At 35.4% G+C, this 19,899-nt stretch overlaps 4 protein-coding genes across 4 annotated transcripts; 3 read left to right on the plus strand and 1 right to left on the minus strand.

Annotated features, from left to right (window-relative positions):
• The first annotated feature begins 283 nt into the window (after positions 1–283).
• LOC131611175 (agamous-like MADS-box protein AGL62) lies at positions 284–1,000 on the plus strand. Its single transcript, XM_058883273.1, has one exon. The coding sequence runs from the start codon at positions 284–286 to the stop codon at positions 998–1,000; it is 717 nt and encodes a 238-aa protein (XP_058739256.1).
• Positions 1,001–8,359: 7,359 nt separating this feature from the next.
• LOC131611182 (agamous-like MADS-box protein AGL62) lies at positions 8,360–9,073 on the plus strand. Its single transcript, XM_058883283.1, has one exon. It carries the CDS (start codon positions 8,360–8,362, stop codon positions 9,071–9,073), a length of 714 nt encoding a protein of 237 aa, XP_058739266.1.
• A 1,241-nt stretch (positions 9,074–10,314) lies between these two features.
• LOC131648155 (uncharacterized) lies at positions 10,315–11,400 on the minus strand. Its single transcript, XM_058917944.1, has one exon. The coding sequence runs from the start codon at positions 11,398–11,400 to the stop codon at positions 10,315–10,317; it is 1,086 nt and encodes a 361-aa protein (XP_058773927.1).
• A 7,528-nt stretch (positions 11,401–18,928) lies between these two features.
• Positions 18,929–19,645, plus strand: LOC131611194 (agamous-like MADS-box protein AGL62). The gene has a single exon (XM_058883292.1). The coding sequence runs from the start codon at positions 18,929–18,931 to the stop codon at positions 19,643–19,645; it is 717 nt and encodes a 238-aa protein (XP_058739275.1).
• The last annotated feature ends 254 nt before the right edge of the window (positions 19,646–19,899 follow it).

Here is a 19,899-nt window from a genome sequence, read left to right on the forward strand (position 1 = left end):
TATTTTTTTAAAATTGAATTTCCTACCATATAAATAATTTAAAAAGAGATTTGATGCGAATCTCTCAATACATAAAATATTTTAATGTAACGAAAAGGTACGACGTTTGAAAATGAATCAAATTCTGAATTTTCAGCCAAATTCAAATTTAAGTGAAATTTATTCACACGAAATTTGACTATAAAAGGACTTCTTTACACTCAATTATCATGTGTCATTTTTTAGTTCGAAGTTTCAAACACATTCATTACTTTGTCTTTTCTTCTCTCTTTGAGTTTCAATCATGTCAACTGGAAGGAAAAGTCGTGGTCGCCAAAAGATTGAGATGAAAAAGATGAGCAATGAGAGCAACTTGCAAGTGACTTTCTCGAAGCGCCGTAGTGGGCTCTTTAAGAAAGCCAGTGAGCTTTGCACACTCTGTGGTGCAGATGTTGCTCTTGTTGTATTTTCACCTGGTGAGAAGGTGTTTTCCTTTGGTCACCCACATGTTGATACGGTCATAGATCGTTATCTATCACGAGTCCCACCTCAAAACAACAATGGCACCATGCAATTCATTGAGGCTCACCGTAGTGCCAACGTGCGAGATCTCAACAACCAATTGACTCAAATCAACCATCAATTGGACATTGAAAGGAAGCGCGGTGATGAGCTGAGCCATTTGCGCAAGGCAACTGAGACTCAATTTTGGTGGGCGGGTCCCATTGATGGGATGAATAGGGCTCAACTTGAATTATTCAAGAAGGCCTTGGAGGAACTTAAGAAAATTGTTGTACAACAAGCTGATAGGCTTGTAATTCAGGGTGCACCTACCCAAACTATTCCATTTTTTGTTGGAAATGGTTCCAACTCTAACATGTCAATCCATCACCCGACAAATTCTCAACAAGCTCAAATGTTTCAGCAACAATTTTTTCAGAATCCCATGATGCAACCTCATTTGTTTGGTTTCAACAATATGGGTGGAAGTGGCGGATATGGACCCTCCGGATTCTTTTGATCCGATATCTTAGTTCCGCCTATAAGGATGCCCTTATGAATATTTATGTTTCATGTTATTTTATCATTTTCAATTAAAGCACACAATCTTAACTAGTTTCATGTATGAGACTTGGTTAGGATTGAATTTCAAGTTATCTGAATCTTTTGTTTCATGTTGTATTATGTATTGTTCAAATAAAGGGCATCTTATTTATTTATATTTCAATATTTTTTCAATATTTTATTAATCTTTTGAAGTTCAATAAATCCATTCTATTCCTTCATTGTTATTTAATCATAGGACAGGATAACAATGAAGAATTCTGGTAAATAATTCGTTAAGAGCTATTGCATTATTTACATTGAATTTTAATATTATGATGATGATGCATATAAGAGAATTTTTCATAGTAAAAGGATCCATGGTATATATGCAAATTTCATTGTAAATTTGCTATAAAGATGAGTAGTTTTTTTCTGATCTTGTTTGAAGTGTATATCTGTTGATCTAAATTTAAATTCATAAAAAAGAAAACTCACAACAAAATCATCTTCCACTTAATAATTTAGACTAACAGCATTCTTTAAAATTAAGAATTTAACTCAAGCCGTCACAAAAAAACTTGAAAGACGGATGATATTTCTATTGATGAAACATTTAAGAAAATTTCTTCACCCACCTCCCAACCTTCTTGCCTACCCCTGGTGAATTTACCACAATACGCCTTGTTTCGGAAGTTCATTTCTGAAACTGTACTTTTTTTCTTAAAAAAGGCGTTTTCGGAAATGCATCTCCGAAAACGTGTTTTTTTTAATATAAAATATTGATTTCGGAGATGCATCTCCGAAATAAAGTTACTTTTTTAGAAAATGTGGTGTTTCGGAAGTTCATCTCCGGACGCACCCCCCTTGGGGAATTCGGAAATGAACTTCCGAAAAAAGGTCTGGACAGAAGAAAATGAAAAACAACAACAATTCGCTTTATTTAATCGGGTGAAGATTACAACGATAATATTTCATATAATTAAAGTTACATATTGTTAATCACAGGTAGGTGGGGATGAGTCAACATTTTGATAACATCGTCCGCCGATCTTTGAAGTTTCGTGTCCAACTCGATCGGGCCCTTCGAAGAAAATCGGTCGAACGTTGTCCACAAAACCGCCAAATCTTCGTCGTTCTTGATCTCAAAAGGTGTGAACTTAATGCCTCCCTCGTCGTTAAGCGATGGCGAGCGGTACTCGAGCTTGACAACCTTTCGATTCTCGGGATAGCGCAAAAGCGTGTTGAGTGACGGTATCAACTCCGCAAACGGCGTGTCGCGCGAGAAGCGAAATTGGAACGGCATCGGGTAGCCGGTTTCAAAGTAGACGAATGCTAGGTGGGGCTAGGTTTGTGTCATTTGTGTTTTGTGGTGTGGAGAGGATGAAGAAGAGTGTGTATTTATAGACTTATTGGAGCATTGATGGCCTAACAAACCTTATCCTGGCTCAGGGGACATTTCGGAAATGAACTTCCGAAAATAGGCTCCAGACATGTATATTTCGGAAGTTCATTTCCGAATTATGCAGAAACAGACATAAATTTTGCATTTTGTTGATTGCTTAGTGTGTTGTCTAAATTGAACATATGGAATTGACATTAACCATAAATTAGACAAGCAAGTCATAAAACAAAACTATATTATAAATGTATTGAATCGGTCCGATTTTACATGATAAACAACAATACATACAAAAAACGATCCGGAACAAACTAAAATTCACCGAACCAATCGGTGGATCCTAAGTCCAAAATAGGCTCATTCTTCGACCGCTCTCTATTTTGCTCGCGTTCTTGGCTCATCATTTCTTCAAACTCTGCCATTCTTGAAACAAAAGGATCCGGCCAAGTCTCCGCCTCATTTGAACGATGTGCGGTCCATTGACAACAAGTAGCCGATATAGGACACCCCGGTTTCAAAAACACTTGGACGAAGTTCCATAACCGTCTTGCTTCGACCGAACGATGTTTGAATTTCATTGTGTTGATTTTCAAGCATTTGGTTCACGGTGTCCCATCCCCGACACAAATCTCCCTTGCTATCACCCAACCACCTCTTGTAGACCGCATGTGCGGATTCAACTCGGTTAGTCGTGGTGCAACCAAGATGTCTAACTCGATTTGTCCAAGCGCACACGACTTTTTCTCTAACTTTGTCAAGAATGGTGGATTCGACATAATGACAAAAAGTCTTAAGGGAACCACACAATGACCTAAAGTGTACCAATTTCTCGGTATACACATCTTCGGAGTAGGCATCCAAAATTTCCCTCCATGCCGCCATTATCCTATCAACCACAACACCGGCTTTAACAACTTTACCGTTTTCATCCGGCCTATCTTTTGTCCCAACCGCGGGTTTCAACTTGCTTCTCACGTTGCAAGTTATGTGATACCGGCAAAGTAAAGTGGTAGATGTCGGGAAGACGGTATCGACCGCATTCATCAAAGCATTGTCCCGGTCGGTGACAATGACGTTTGGCATAACCGCTTGATCAACTAACAAAGACTTGCAAATTCCCAAGGCCCACGTAAAGTTGTCTTCTTTTTCACACTCCAAAAAAGCAAACCCCACCGAATAAGTCTTGTCCGTCGAGGTAACACCGAGTATCTCTAGAAGCGGAAGCCTATACTTGTTGGTCTTGTACGTCGAATCCATCACAAGAACGGTTGGAAATGTGTTGAATAATTTGATACTTTCGGAATGAGTCCAAAAATTATCACGCACGGTAACTTTGTCCTCGGAGGTTCGAAAGCTTGAAACATAATTGTTATCGCCTAGAAGTTTCAAAAGTTGTTGCATTTCCGACCGAGGGCCCATATTTAAAACCTTGAGATTGTGCCGTTCATTGTAAACTTGCTTGATATTTGAAACGCTATCCGGTTTCTTACGCTTCAAATCGGCAAGTATGTTGCGAGGCGCCACTTTGACTATCGTTAGGTCCGATATCACATTCCTCTCTTCGCGGGATAAACGACTCGCCATTGGATGCCCGTGTAACTTGACATCCAAGGCATGATTATGCATTCCACAAATTACGGTTAAACGCCACAAATCATCAACCCTCCGAGTGGCACGCAACTTAAAGGGACACCCGCACTTTCTCGACCCCGTGTCCTCGTGTTTTAGCACCCAGTTTGATTGTACATAACTACCACCCCGTTCGCAATTCAAAACAACGAAAGCTTTCCGCCTACTATTTCCGTTGTCCGACCTTAAAATAAAAATTGCAAATCCATTTTAGTTAGCTTCCTTCCGAACCCAATCAAGCAATTGTTCGCGATCGCCGAAGCTCCGATCAATTGTAAAATGTTGCCGAACATCGACCGCATTGATCATAGGAGTAACGTCAATAACCGGATCGTTATTATCGTTGACAATTTCTGGAACTAATACTCCATCGTCTTGCACAATGTTGTCCGGATGCACCATACATAACAAATTAATAAATTATCAAAAGTTGGCCAAAACTGTTTTTTTTTTACTGCCAGGCCTATTTTCGGAAGTTCATTTCCGAAATATGTTAGGTAACATATTTCGGAAATGAACTTCCGAATTATATCAGTGTTCAGCAGAATTTTGTTGAATCAATGTAGTGAAATAGGGAATGAAATAAGTGATGTTTACCTGAAATTGTAGCTTTCTATGCTCCCTTTAACGTGATCAACGGTTTGAAACTTGATTTTAGGACGAAAAATGGATGGAGATTGATTGGGTTTTGTAGAGGGTTTGGAAAAGTGTTGGAGAAAAATGATGAAATAGTGAAGGAGGGAAATTTGTATATGCAGAAATATTTTCGGAAATGAAATTCCGAAAATATTAACGGTTTTGACATCTTCGGAGGTTCATTTCCGAAGACAAAAAAAAATTCAAAAAAAAAAGTGCTTCGGAAGTTCATTTCCGAAGCAGGGGTAGTTTTGGTTTTTCGCTGGGGGTGACCCCCATAGGGAGGTGGCTAAAGAAAAATTTAACATTTAATCGTTTTTTCTTTATCACTGTGTTTTTTCTTATGTCTTTTTTTCTTTAGTGGAATTTTCGTGCACTTTTTGTGTTAATTTGTTAGCTCCTTATATATTTTTTATACTACTACTTATCTCTTCTATTTATATTAAGTCCTTCTAACCTTTTTAAAAGTCTCAGTCCCAGTCCGGTCGTTTTAACCTATTTTTTTTTTAAAGCAAGAATATATTGATAAGAAAATCCAAGTTCTCAAAGTTAATACAAAAAGTCGGATAGAATCCGCAAAAAGAAAATTACAGGGTAATTGCTATTTGAAAGTCCTTTTTTTTTTTTTTTGTAAAGAACTTATTCAAATAAATAGTCTACAATATTTTAAATAGATTAATGAACTAACAAATTAATGAGATTAAACTCCATTTTTAAATTTCTCATGAAATATTAAAGAATTTAATTTTATATAATATTTTTTCAAATTTAATTTATAATATTAAATTTAAATATAAAAAAAATAAATGTAATTCAATAAATAGAAATTATTGAAAAAATTAACAAATTTATAAAAATAATAAAATAATAAAACACATATTATATTTATATTTATTTAAATACTTCAATCAGATAAGAATAAAACGTTTCTTTTTGTAGTATGATTTTTTCAGTATATATATATATATATATATATATATATATATATATATATATATATATATATATATATATATATATATATATATATATATATATATATATATATAAATCCTAAGTTTTCTCAGTTTAAAATATAAACATTAACTTGTCTAAACTTGACATAGACTATATCGTAGGCTTTTGTTAATCGATCTAATTAATTTCTACCTTAGTGACAGTTTCAAATATACAATTTCTACTTTTGGTATATAGGATCGATCTCTAGATTCGACGGGGTTAGATGCATGATGTAGTTGAAGTCTGTTCAACAATGCAGATATCGAAGGTGTGCATGATGTACTCGAAGTGTGTTTTAGCATGCAATTGTATAAGTTAGCTTGTTGCTAAAGTTGGCTCAGTGTTTAAGTTAGTTTCGGATTTAAGTTAGCATGTGGCTTATAAATAGACTGCTCTTTCATGTTGTTGAGAAAGGGTTAAGGTTGGTTGATATTTGATTGTAATTAATTTACCCTAATTGAAAAAGTAATTGTAAAAGGGTTTTAACCAACTTCTTCTTCCCTATTATCTCTCTTTCATAAATTGAAAGATGTGTTATGTTTGTTCAAGAAAATCTAATCATTCTCATAGTCTTTATTTGTTATTGGTGCGGCGATTGTCACAACAAACTGGTGCGGTGAATGTGGATCAAGATGTCGTCACAAAGTGTGAAATTGAGAAATTCACATGTGTGAATGATGAAAGCCCTACTAGTTCAACAAGGTTTGTTAGAAGCGTTGAAAGGATTGGAGAAGATGGATGTTACACTAACAGAGAAGGGGAAGAAGATAATGATCGAGAAATCCCAGAGTGCCATCGTATTGAGCCTTGGTGATAAGGTTCTATCTTCACTCATCTTGAACGAATACAGAGCCTGCTTCATGTACAAATAATTTACTAAGGATTTATTCATGTACAATCCTTCAAAGTTTCTTCATACACCTACTTGCAAGGAATTCTTCACACTCAGGTGCAAGGTATTTACTATCCAAAGTTAATGATTATTCCAGAAATTTATGGGTATTCATCCAGAAAACTAATGATGAAACTCTTGAGAGTTTCAAAACTTGGAAGACTTTGGTTGAAAATTAGACTAGAAGAAAGGTTAAAAGGTTAAGGACCAACAATGACCTCGAGTTCTGCAATTAAGCTTTTGATAGTTATTGTGTTATGTCTGATATTACTAGGCATAAGACTGTAATAGGTACTCCTCAGTAGAATGGCATGAGTGAGAGATTAAATCGAACAATCTTAAAAAGGGTTTGATGCATGTTGGTTAGTGCTGGATTGAATAAGGTGTTTTAGGTTGAGGTTGTTGCGACTTCATTAGGGATTGAAAACACCTGAAGAAGTTTGGTCAGGTTATCCACCAGATCACGAAAAATATATAGTATTTGGCCGTGTAGCCTATACTCATATTAAGCAAGACAAGATAGAAACTAGAGCTTTGAAATGCATGTTCATGTGGTATCTTGACAGAGTAAAACCCTATAGGTTGTGGTTCCTAGAAATAGGTCACAAAAGGTGAATTACAAGTCGTGATGTAATTTTCAATGAAGCGGAAACGGCGTTCAAGAAAATTGATGATGCTGGTCAAAATGAAAAAATCTCTGAAGATGAGTTAGAACAAGATATTCCTATTAAGGTGGAGCATATTGATGTTGGATTGCATAACTCTGATGAAGTCGAGGAAGAAGCACATGATATTGAAGAAACTGAGGAAATTGTTGACACTACCACAAAAGATGTTTTATTTTATTTAAAAAAACACATATTCCCTCGATTTTTAATATAACTGAGGGAAAAAACAATTCAGGATATGCTTTGAATCCAAACTATTGCAATTTTTGTTTTTATTTGTTTACAAGTGTATACTAAATGAGTTATCCCTCCGGTTTCTGTAATAAGCGAGGTATAAAATACACAAGTTTTACTATAAAAACATTTGTTAATTATATTTTACCCTAAGCATAACTTATATGTAGCCGCCTCAAACTCATACACATCATTCTTTGGGATAAATTATAAGACAGAAAAAATCATCAACGTTCTTCTGTCATTGAATAAAACATTTTTCTACCCTTGTATTTTATCTCACATAATGGTGTTGTTGTTGTTGTTGTACTTTTGGAACAACACTCAGTTAAAGAAGGTTGAAAAAGCTCTCTATGATAGATTGCAAGTGCAGAAAATCATTCATGCTTCAAGTTAAACAAAGAAGGAAGTTCAACCTTTAAAAAGATTAGAAGTTGGATGCATACAAGATATAATAAACTCCTGAATGATTATTTTTTATAATGACAATAATATAAACATATTTATTGTAAGTTCCTGAATTAGCAAAGTACCGTTTATCGAATAGGTGCTTAATAAGTTAAAATATATAAAAAAATGGTAAAAGAACGCTATTTTTTTAAAATTTAATTGCCTACCATATATTAATAATGTACAAAGAGAATTGATGCGAATCTCCCAATACATGAAATATTTTAATGTAACGAAAAGGTAGGACGTTTGAAAATGGATCAAATTATGATTTTTCAGCCAAATTTAAATTTGAGTGAAATTTATTTACACGAAATTTGACTATAAAAGAACCTCTTCACACTCAATTATAACGTGTCATTTTTTAGTTCGAAGTTTCAAACACATTCATCACTTTGTCTTTTCTTCTCTCTTTGAGTTTCAATCATGTCAACTGGAAGGAAAAGTCGTGGTCGCCAAAAGATTGAAATGAAAAAGATGAGCAATGAGAGCAATTTGCAAGTGACTTTCTCGAAGCGTCGTAGTGGGCTCTTTAAGAAAGCCAGTGAGCTTTGCACACTCTGTGGTGTAGATGTTGCTCTTGTTGTATTCTCACCTAGTGAGAAGGTGTTTTCCTTTGGTCACCCACATGTTGATACGGTCATAGATCGTTATCTATCACGAGTCCCACCCCAAAACAATGGCCCGATGCAATTCATTGAGGCTCACCGTAGTGCCAACATGCGCGATCTCAACAACCAATTGACTCAAATCAACCATCAATTGGACATTGAAAGAAAGCGCGGTGATGAGCTGAGCCATTTGCGCAAGGCAGATGAGACTCAATTTTGGTGGACGGGTCCCATTGATGGGATGAATAGGGCTCAACTTGAATTAGTCAAGAAAGTCTTGGAGGAACTTAAGAAACTTGTTGTACAACAAGCTGATAGGCTTGTAATTCAGGGTGCACCTACCCAAACTATTCCATTTTTTATTGGAAATGGTTCCAACTCTAACATGTCAATCCATCACCCGACAAATTCTCAACAAGCTCAAATATTTCAGCAACAATTTTTTCAGAATCCCATGATGCAACCCCATTTATTTGGTTTCAACAATATGGGTGGAAGTGGCGGATATGGACCCTCCGGATTCTTTTGATCCGATATCTTAGTTCCGCCTAAGGATGCCCTTATGGATATTTATGTTTCATGTTATTTTATCATTTTCAATTAAAGCACACAATCTTAACTAGTTTCATTTATGAGACTTGGTTAGGATTGAATTTCAAGTTATCTGAATCTTTTGTTTCATGTTGTATTATGTATTGTTCAAATAAAGGGCATCATCTTATTTATTTATATTTCAATATTTTTTCAATATTTTATTAATCTTTTGAAGTTCAATAAATTCATTCTATTCCTTCATTGTTATTTAATCATAGGACAGGATAACAATGAAGAATTCTGGTAAATTAGTTAAAAGCTATTGCATTATTTACATTGAATTTTAATATTATGATGATGATGCATATAAGAGAATTTTTCATAGTAAAAGGATCCATGGTGTATATGCAAATTTCATTGTAAATTTGCTATAAAGATGAGTAGTTTTTTTTTCTGTTCTTGTTTGAAGTGTATATCTGTTGATCTAAATTTAAATTCATAAAAAAGAAAACTCACAACAAAATCATCTTCCACTTAATAATTTAGACTAACAGCATTCTTTAAAATTAAGAATTTAACTCAAGCCGTCACAAAAAAACTTGAAAGACGGATGATATTTCTATTGATGAAACATTTAATCGTTTTTTCTTAATCACTGCGTTTTTTCTTATGCCTGTTTTTCTTTAGTGGAATTTTTGTGCACTTTTTGTGTTAATTTGTTAGCTCCTTATATATTTTTTATACTACTACTTATCTCTTCTATTTATATTAAGTCCTTCTAACCTTTTTAAAAGTCCCAGTCCGGTCGTTTAAAATTTTTTGTATGACCATCTAACCTATTTTTTTTTTTTTAAAGCAAGAATATATTGATAAGAAAATCCAAATTCTCAAACTTAATACAAAAAGTCGGATAGAATCCGAAAAAAAGAAAATTACACGGTAATTGCTATTTGAAAGTCCTTTTTTTTTTGTAAAGAACTTATTCAAATAAATAGTCTACAATATATTAAATAGATTAATGAACTAACAAATTAATGAGATTAAACTCCATTTTTAAATTTCTCATGAAATATTAAAGAATTTAATTTTATATAACATTTTTTCAAATTTAATTTTTTTTTTTTTTTTTTTGTAATCAAGAAATAATATTAAACGGAGAACTAAGGGTTCTCCAACCCGATTACAAAGAGAGAGCGGGAAAGGACGACAAAAAGAAAAATTACACACCAAATACCCCTACGAAAGAAAAAGGAGCGGATCCTTACTAAAATCGTAAAAAGAATAGTTGGGATGAGTAATCTCTCCACAAAAAGACCATTTCCACACCAAGAACTTAATGTTCCAAACGGTATTGTTTACGCTCCAAGCTTCCTTCCTAAAGCGGACACCATTCCTAATTAACCAAAAAGACCAAACGGTGGCAAGCCACACGACATCCAATTTACTATCTCTAATCCTACAAGAACGAAAAAACAAGTGCCACTCCATAAAATGCGGTAAACACTTATTTTCCAAAATTCCCTCTTTACCAATCCAATAAGCTATCTCATTCCATATCTTTGTACCCACCAAACAACCAAAAAAGAAGTGATCTCTATTTTCCGGGACTTTACCGCACAACACACAAAAAGTATCATCCACGGGAAAATGTATACCTCTACTACCCAAACCATCAATCATTGGAAGCCTATCGAGGAATAGTCTCCAACAAAAAGCCTTGATTTTGAACGGAACTTCCGCTTTCCACAAAATACCAAAAGCACCATCATTAACATTTGGAGGACCGAACGGGATTTGAAACTTCAAGTAAAAATTATAGCAAGATGAAACCGAAAAGTCCAAAGACGAGCCTTCGGTCCAAGAAACGGAATCACACCCATGTCTCCACCCGTTAAATGTTTCCACCCGATCCTTCAACCTAATCAACTCCGCTTCTACAACATTGCCTTCCAACCTTAAACCAAAATCACCCCAACACCACGAATCTTGCAACCACCCCCCCATAATCGCCACCGATACACCCTTCAAAGTGGAATTTAAGTATAAATCCGGAAACTCTTCTTTCAAAGATATCCCTTCTAGCCAAGCGGTTTCCCAAAACGGAGTGTGGAACCCGTTATGCACATTAAACTTAACCTTGTCAACCATCGGATCCGAATGACACAAAGAATTAATTTTGACCAAATCCCTCCACCAAATAGAAGAAGAAGAAGTAGAAGAAGATGAAAAAAGATTTCGGAGAAAAGAAGGAGGATTACTAACCTTACTATTGATCAATAAAGTGGATGTTAAATCACCGTATCGGCCTTTCAAGACATCCATCCATAGAGCACTCCGACCTTGTAAAATTCGCCACCTCCATTTGTTGAGGAGAGAAATATTGAATAAAGCAATGTCCTTTATTCCAAGCCCGCCTTTGTCCATGGGAAGACATACATCTTTCCACCGCACCCAATGGATTTTTTTTTCTCCTCTAACCCTCCCCAAAGAAATTTACTTTGCAAGCTATTAAATTTCTTCACCACCTTCGCCGGCATTCTATAAAAAGACATAGTGAAAATGATGAGGGGGGTAAGCACCGATTTCAATAGAGTGATCCTACCGCCTAAATTCAAGAAGCGATTAGTCCAACCATCCAATCTAGCTTTAGTCTTGATTAAGAGCGGTTCCCAAGTAGATTCCACCCTTGGATTCGACCCAATCGGAATACCAAGGAAATTAAACTTGCTATCCTCCACCTTACAAGATAAGAAGTGAGATGCCGCTTCCAAGAAATGAGGGCTAAGATTAATTCCAATTAACTTACTCTTATGATAATTAATCCCAAGACCCGAAACAAGTTCAAAGGCTCTAAGAACTACCTTAATAGCTCGAATATGCTTCCAACTACCATCGCCCACCAATAAAGTGTCATCCGCAAATTGAAGGATATCCACCCTACTATTACCTTTGATGACAAACCTTTGGTATTCCTTTAACTCTATAGATTTACTTACTAGTGCCGTGAGTGCTTCCGCAACCAAAACAAAGAGGAAAGGGGAAAGAGGGTCACCTTGTCTCAACCCTCTAAACACACCAAATTCTCTCGAAGGACTCCCATTCACCAACACCGACATGTCACTTTTAAACACCAATAATTCCATCCATTTCCTCCATCTATTTCCAAATCCCAAAACTTTGAACATAAACCGGAGAAAAGACCAACTCACCTTATCATAGGCCTTTTCGAAATCGACTTTGAAAAGAGAACACTTAACTCCCTCCTTCTTCGCATAATCAACCACCTCATTCGCTACAAGCACTCCGTCGAGCAAGAGTCTACCGGGAACAAACGCGGTTTGTCTAGAGGAAATAATAGAATTCAACACCTTTTTGAGTCTCCCCGCCAAAAGCTTAGCCGCCACTTTATAAATACACCCCACCAAGAAAATAGGCCTATAATCATCCAAACCCAAAGGATTGTGTTTCTTAGGGATAAGGGTTAAGAAGGAAGAAGTGATAGCCTTAGACAAATTATTCCCTCCAAAAAAGTAGTCGAAAAAATTAAAAAAGTCTTCTTTTAAAAAGAACCAACATCTTTTAAAAAAGAGAAAAGAATACCCGTCCGGGCCCGGGCTTTTGTCTCCTCCACACTCCCAAACCGCCTCTTTAATCTCTTCGTGAAGAAAAGGTTTCTCCAAGCAATCCGCCTCTTCCTTACTTAGAGTCTTGAAAGGAATACCCTCTAAGAAAGGTCTAGAAAACTCCGGTTCTACAAATTTCTCCTCAAAATGCTTGAAAACCGTTTCCCTAACATCATCCACCGATTCCACCACACCACCCGAAGAAATAATAGGACCGATATGATTGATACTTCTTCTTTGTTTCAACATCTTGTGGAAAAATTTACTATTGGAATCTCCCTCTCTAATCCAACTCAATCTCGACTTTTGGAGTAACATATTTTCTTTTATCCGCAAATTCTTCCAAAAATTGCAACAAGCTTCCTTCCTTCCCACCAATATACTATCAAAGTCGAAAACATCATCGGAAGCCAAAACCTCATCGGCCACATTCAATTTATTAACACCATCCTCCATATCCAAATCAATTCTACCAAACACATCTTTATTCCAAACTTTCAATTTCTCTTTTAATAACTTGAGCTTTTCTTTTAACACATAATCTCCACGACCCTCCACCTTAAGGGTTTTCCATTCTTTCTCCACAAAAGGAATGAAGGAATCAACACTAAACCATTCATTATTGAACTTAAAAGGCTTAGGACCCCAATTCTTATGGTCCTTTATAATCCAAATTGGGCAATGATCCGAGATATCCCTATCCCCGATGAGTTGTCCCATAACCTCCCATCTAGACACAACATCGTTGGAAACAATGAAACGATCAATTCTACTCATCGCCTTTCCATCACCGCTAAACCAAGTAAATTTCTTCCCTTTACAAGGTAAGTCCACCAAATTGCTTTTTTCAATGAATTCCGAAAAAAGCTCCATCTCTCTTTTATTCACATGCAACCCGCGGCCTTTCCTTTCTCTATGATTTGTTATCGCATTGAAATCCCCTCCAATGATCCAATCCCCATCCTTATAATCCTCCTTTAACTCAAGCAACTTCTTCCATAACTCAATCTTTTTGTTTACAAGACAAGAAGAATAAACGTTAAATAAGTAATAAAACTTATTCTCCCAACAAGCTTTTATTCCTAAATAACCTTCTCCTCTAAAACTATTAATGACCTCCACTTTATTATTCCACAAAATAATCAAACCACCCGATCTACCAACCGAATTGGAAAAAGAAAAATCCACCTCCGAATGGTACCAAAAAGACTTGGCCAAACCTCCCTCCATGTTTACAATCTTAGTTTCTTGAATAAAAAAAACATCTGCATTACCTTTTTTAATTAAAGCTCCAATCCTCCTTCTTTTGAGCGCATTCGCTCCCCCCCTAATATTCAAGGAGCCTATAATCATTGTTCACCTTCTTTGTTCTCCTTCCTTGTCTCCCCTCTCTCCAAAGAAATTATCTTATTCAACAGGTTTTCCCTCCCCTTCGAGTCAACCACCCCAAGAGCTACTATAGCCGAACACAACTTGCCCCCAATGTCTACCTCCATTAACTTCCATTGCCTCTCATTATTTCTCCCAATATCCGATTCTTCATTTTGTTCCCCGTAACAAATAGAATCGTCACCATTTACCACCAAATTCGTTGTCCCCTCCGAGATATTGATAGGATTCAAAATCGGGCCATTAAAATAAACTCCACTAACCTCCGGGACCGCCCCCTCCTTAATACCCTTCCTGTTTTTCTTCCTCCCAACCCTCTCGTTAATCAATTTCAATCTCAGCTTTTTCTTAAAATTGATTTTAGATGCTGCCTCATCCTTGGCCAAAGAACATAAAACCTTGCTGGGAGAACAGCTAGTCTCCTTGCTGGGAATTATCTCTGTTCCAGAACACACAGTCTTCGGTTCAGAGAAATGGGATGGAGCAGCCTTGTTCGAATCAGCAAAATTGCTGGCAGCGATGATGTTGAGATTGACGCGAGCTTGGCGCGCCTTCAGAACTGCATCATCAAACTCCCCCGAAACTGTTCTTTCAATACCACCTTCCGAGCTTCCACCTTGTCTCGCACCACCGTCAAACATGGTCTTGTTATCTCTCGGAACAGCGTCTCCTAGTTCTTTAGAATTACTCACAGCAACCTCCCTAAGCACCCTGGTTGAGAATTGAGAAATACTCTCCTCCGAACCGTCAGCCGACAAGAAATCATTCTGAAAATTCACATCACCATAAAATCGATCCTCCGAATCAGAGGAAGAAACATAAGTAGATGGAGCTTTATCATTGGCAGCAGCGACATTGAATTTTTAATTTACTTATCAAATTTAATTTATAATATTAAATTTAAATATAAAAAAAATAAATGTAATTCATTAAATAGAAATTATTGAAAAAATTAAAAAATTTATAAAAATAATAAAATAATAATACACATATTATATTTATATTTATTTAAATACTTCAATCGGATAAGAATAACACGTTTCTTTTTGTAGTATGATTTTTTCAGTATATATATATATATATATGATCAGTGCATTTTTATGCATGTTCTTCCATGTTTGTACTCAAGCATTTTCTCGGTTTGTTTTATTTATTTTTGTGTTTTAATATGTTTTTATATTTTATTTTATTTTTGCACTTATTTGTTTTTCGTATTAATTTTTCAGCAATAACAGTCTGCACGGAAACGATCATATCTGGAGTTCCAGGAGTCTGATTGAGGCGTTCTAATAATTGCCGGAAAGCTAAGAGAAAGAGCTACAACTCTTATGTTTGAGTCGAAGTCAGAATCGGACTGTAGAAGGGCCAGAATATTCGTTGAAGTTGCAACACTAGTTTTAGTTAAGTTTCGGGTTAATTGGTTTTGGGCCTGGGTCGTATGTTTGACCCAGTTGGATTGTAAAACGGGTTGTGGCTTTGACTTAGGTTAGGCAGCCGCGGTTACTGTTCACACTATCACTATTCACGAAATTCTTGAAGCTTGTACGAATTGATCCATGGCGAACTAATCACTTTTGGTTGATCTACCGAATTCAGGTTCCTAAACTATGAGATTATTATAAGTTTTGCAATAAAATTCCTTTTCCTTCAATAATATATTTTGTTTATCTTTTGCTTAATTTGATATTCGTAATATATGTTGTTTGGTTCGATTGAATTATGTTTTCCAATTTATTTGCGGCTTATCGTTGCTTAATCGTTAATTCGCTGTATGCTTAACCGAATGCTTAATTCGGCAAACGGAAAACATCATTCGTATGATATTGTTACGCTTGTTGATTATATTGTAATCGAACGGGAAAGGAATCCGCTTAGGATAGTGAGATTTTAATAATCGATGATTGGTAGGAACTGAATCGGTAGATTGACTTATTTCCATAATCACTTATTTCAAAACAGCTTATTTTCAGAATCACTTATTTTAAGAACTTTCTCTGTAATTTGACCACCAAACCAACCCCCCAATTTCGATTTCAGTTAGTAAAACCCAAGAGTCCTTGAGAGACGGTACACGAGTTACCGTTACCGTTGTTACTACAGTTTGCAATTTTACTCGTTTTTGACCCGCGTGCGATAGCGGATCAATATATATATATATATATATATATATATATATATATATATATATATATATATATATATATATATATATATATATATATAAATCCTAAGTTTTCTCAATTTAAAATATAAACATTAATTTGTTCGAACTTGACATAGACTATATCATAGGCTTTTGTTAATCGATCTAATTAATTTCTACCTTAGTGACAGTTTCAAATATACAATTTCTACTTTTGGTATATAGGATCGAACTCTAGATTCGACGGGGTTAGATGCATGATGTAGTTGAAGTTTGTTCAACAATGCAGGTATCGACGGGGTTAGATGATGCATGATGCATGTGTTTTAGCATGCAGTTGTATAAGTTAGCTTGTTGCTAAAGTTGGCTCAGTGTTTAAGTTAGTTTAGGATTTAAGTTAGCATGTGGCTTATAAATAGACTGCTCTTTCATGTTGTTGAGAAAGGGTTAAGGTTGGTTGATATTTGATTGTAATTAATTTACCCTAATTGAAAAAGTAATTGTAAAAGGGTTTTAACCAACTTCTTCTTCCCTATTATCTCTCTTTCATACATTGAAAGATTTGTTATGTTTGTTCAAGAAAACCTAATCATTTTCATAGTCTTTATTTGTTATTGGTGCGGCGATTGTCACAACAAACTGGTGCGGTGAATGTGGATCAAGATGTCGTCACAAAGTGTGAAATTGAGAAATTCACATGTGTGAATGATGCAAGCCCTACTAGTTCAACAAGGTTTGTTAGAAGCGTTGAAAGGATTGGAGAAGATGGATGTTACACTAACAGAGAATGGGAAGAAGATAATGATCGAGAAATCCCAGAGTGCCATCATATTGAGCCTTGGTGATAAGGTTCTATCTTCACTCATCTTGAACGAATACAGAGCCTGCTTCATGTACAAATAATTTACTAAGGATTTATTCATGTACAACCCTTCAAAGTTTCTTCATACACCTACTTGCAAGGAATTCTTCACACTCAGGTGCAAGGTATTTACTATCCAAAGTTAATGATTATTCCAGAAATTTATGGGTATTCATCCAGAAAACTAATGATGAAACTCTTGAGAATTTCAAAACTTGGAAGACTTTGGTTGAAAGTTAGACTAGAAGAAAGGTTAAAAGGTTAAGGACCAACAATGACCTCGAGTTCTGCAATTAAGATTTTGACAGTTATTGTGTTATGTCTGATATTACTAGGCATAAGACTGTAATAGGTACTCCTCAATAGAATGGCCTGGGTGAGAGATTCAAACAATCTTAAAAAGGGTTTGATGCATGTTGGTTAGTGCTGGATTGAATAAGGTGTTTTAGGTTGAGGCTGCTGTGACTTCATTAGGGATTGAAAACACCTGAAGAAGTTTGGTCAGGTTATCCACCAGATCACGAAAAATATAGAGTATTTGGCCGTGTAGCCTATACTCATATTAAGCAAGACAAGATCGAAACTAGAGCTTCGAAATGCATGTTCATGTGGTATCTTGACAGAGTAAAACCCTATAGGTTGTGGTTCCTAGAAATAGGTCACAAAAGGTGAATTACAAGTCGTGATGTAATTTTCAATGAAGCGGAAACGACGTTCAAGAAAAATGATGATGCTGGTCAAAATGAAAAAATATCTGAAGATGAGTTAGAACAAGATATTCCTATTAAGGTGGAGCATATTGATGTTGGATTGCATAACTCTGATGAAGTCGAGGAAGAAGCACATGATATTGAAGAAACTGAGGAAATTGTTGACACTACTACAAAAGATGTTTTATTTTATTTAAAAAAAACACATATTCCCTCGATTTTTAATATAACTGAGGGAAAAAACAATTCATGATATGCTTTGAATCCAAACTATTGCAATTTATGTTTTTATATGTTTACAAGTGTATACTAAATGAGTTATCCCTCCGGTTTCTGTAATAAGCGAGGTATAAAATACACAAGTTTTACTATAAAAACACTTGTTAATTATATTTTACCCTAATCATAACTTATATGTAGCCGCCTCAAACTCATACACATCATTCTCTGGGATAAATTATAAGACAGAAAAAATCATCAACGTTCTTCTGTCATTGAATAAAACATTTTTCTACCCTTGTATTCTATCTCACATAATGGTGTTGTTGTTGTTGTACTTTTGGAACAACACTCCGTTAAAGAAGGTTGAAAAAGCTCTCTATGATAGATTGCAAGTGCAGAAAATCATTCATGCTTCAAGTTAAACAAAGAAGGGAGTTCAACCTTTAAAAAGATTAGAAGTTGGATGCATACAAGATATGATAAACTCCTGAATAATTATTTTTTATAATGACAATAATATAAACATATTTATTGTAAGTTCCTGAATTAGCAAAGTACCGTTTATCGAATAGGTGCTTAATAAGTTAAAATATAAAAAAAAATGGTAAAAGAACGCTATTTTTTTAAAATTTAATTTCCTACCATATATTAATAATGTACAAAGAGAATTGATGCGAATCTCCCAATACATGAAATATTTTAATGCAACGAAAAGGTAGGACGTTTGAAAATGGATCAAATTATGATTTTTCAGCCAAATTTAAATTTGAGTGAAATTTATTTACACGAAATTTGACTATAAAAGAACCTCTTCACACTCAATTATAACGTGTCATTTTTTAGTTCGAAGTTTCAAACACATTCATCACTTTGTCTTTTCTTCTCTCTTTGAGTTTCAATCATGTCAACTGGAAGGAAAAGTCGTGGTCGCCAAAAGATTGAAATGAAAAAGATGAGCAATGAGAGCAATTTGCAAGTGACTTTCTCGAAGCGTCGTAGTGGGCTCTTTAAGAAAGCCAATGAGCTTTGCACACTCTGTGGTGTAGATGTTGCTCTTGTTGTATTCTCACCTAGTGAGAAGGTGTTTTCCTTTGGTCACCCACATGTTGATACGGTCATAGATCGTTATCTATCACGAGTCCCACCCCAAAACAACAATGGCCCGATGCAATTCATTGAGGCTCACCGTAGTGCCAACATGCGCGATCTCAACAACCAATTGACTCAAATCAACCATCAATTGGACATTGAAAGAAAGCGCGGTGATGAGCTGAGCCATTTGCGCAAGGCAAATGAGACTCAATTTTGGTGGATGGGTCCCATTGATGGGATGAATAGGGCTCAACTTGAATTAGTCAAGAAAGCCTTGGAGGAACTTAAGAAACTAGTTGTACAACAAGCCGATATGCTTGTTATTCAGGGTGCACCTACCCAAACTATTCCATTTTTTGTTGGAAATGGTTCCAACTCTAACACGCCAATCCATCACCCGACAAATCCTCAACGAGTTCAAATGTTTCAACAACAATTTTTTCAGAATCCCATGATGCAACCGCATTTGTTTTGTTTCAACAATATGGGTGGAAGTGGCGGATATGGACCCTCTGGATTCTTTTGATCCGATATCTCAGTTCTGCCTATGGATGCTCTTTCGAATATTTATGTTTCATGTTATTTTATCTTTTTCAATTAAAGCACACAATCTTAACTAGTTTCATTTATGGGACTTGGTTAGGATTGAGTTTTAAGTTATCTGAATCTTTTGTTTCATGTTGTATTATGCAATTGTTCAAATAAAGGGCATCTTATTTATTTATTTATATTTCAATATCTCTTAAAAAAATTTAATAATCTTTTGAAGTTCAATAAATC

This window comes from Vicia villosa, linkage group LG1 (genome assembly GCF_029867415.1).
Source record: "Vicia villosa cultivar HV-30 ecotype Madison, WI linkage group LG1, Vvil1.0, whole genome shotgun sequence".
Classification (NCBI taxonomy): Eukaryota; Viridiplantae; Streptophyta; class Magnoliopsida; order Fabales; family Fabaceae; genus Vicia; species Vicia villosa.

What these genes read in the sequence shown, in the direction of transcription:
- LOC131611175 (XM_058883273.1), top strand. Translation starts at nt 284, where the DNA reads ATGTCAACTGGAAGGAAAAGTCGTGGTCGCCAAAAGATTGAGATGAAA.
- LOC131611182 (XM_058883283.1), top strand. Translation starts at nt 8,360, where the DNA reads ATGTCAACTGGAAGGAAAAGTCGTGGTCGCCAAAAGATTGAAATGAAA.
- LOC131648155 (XM_058917944.1), bottom strand. Translation starts at nt 11,400, where the DNA reads ATGGATGTCTTGAAAGGCCGATACGGTGATTTAACATCCACTTTATTG.
- LOC131611194 (XM_058883292.1), top strand. Translation starts at nt 18,929, where the DNA reads ATGTCAACTGGAAGGAAAAGTCGTGGTCGCCAAAAGATTGAAATGAAA.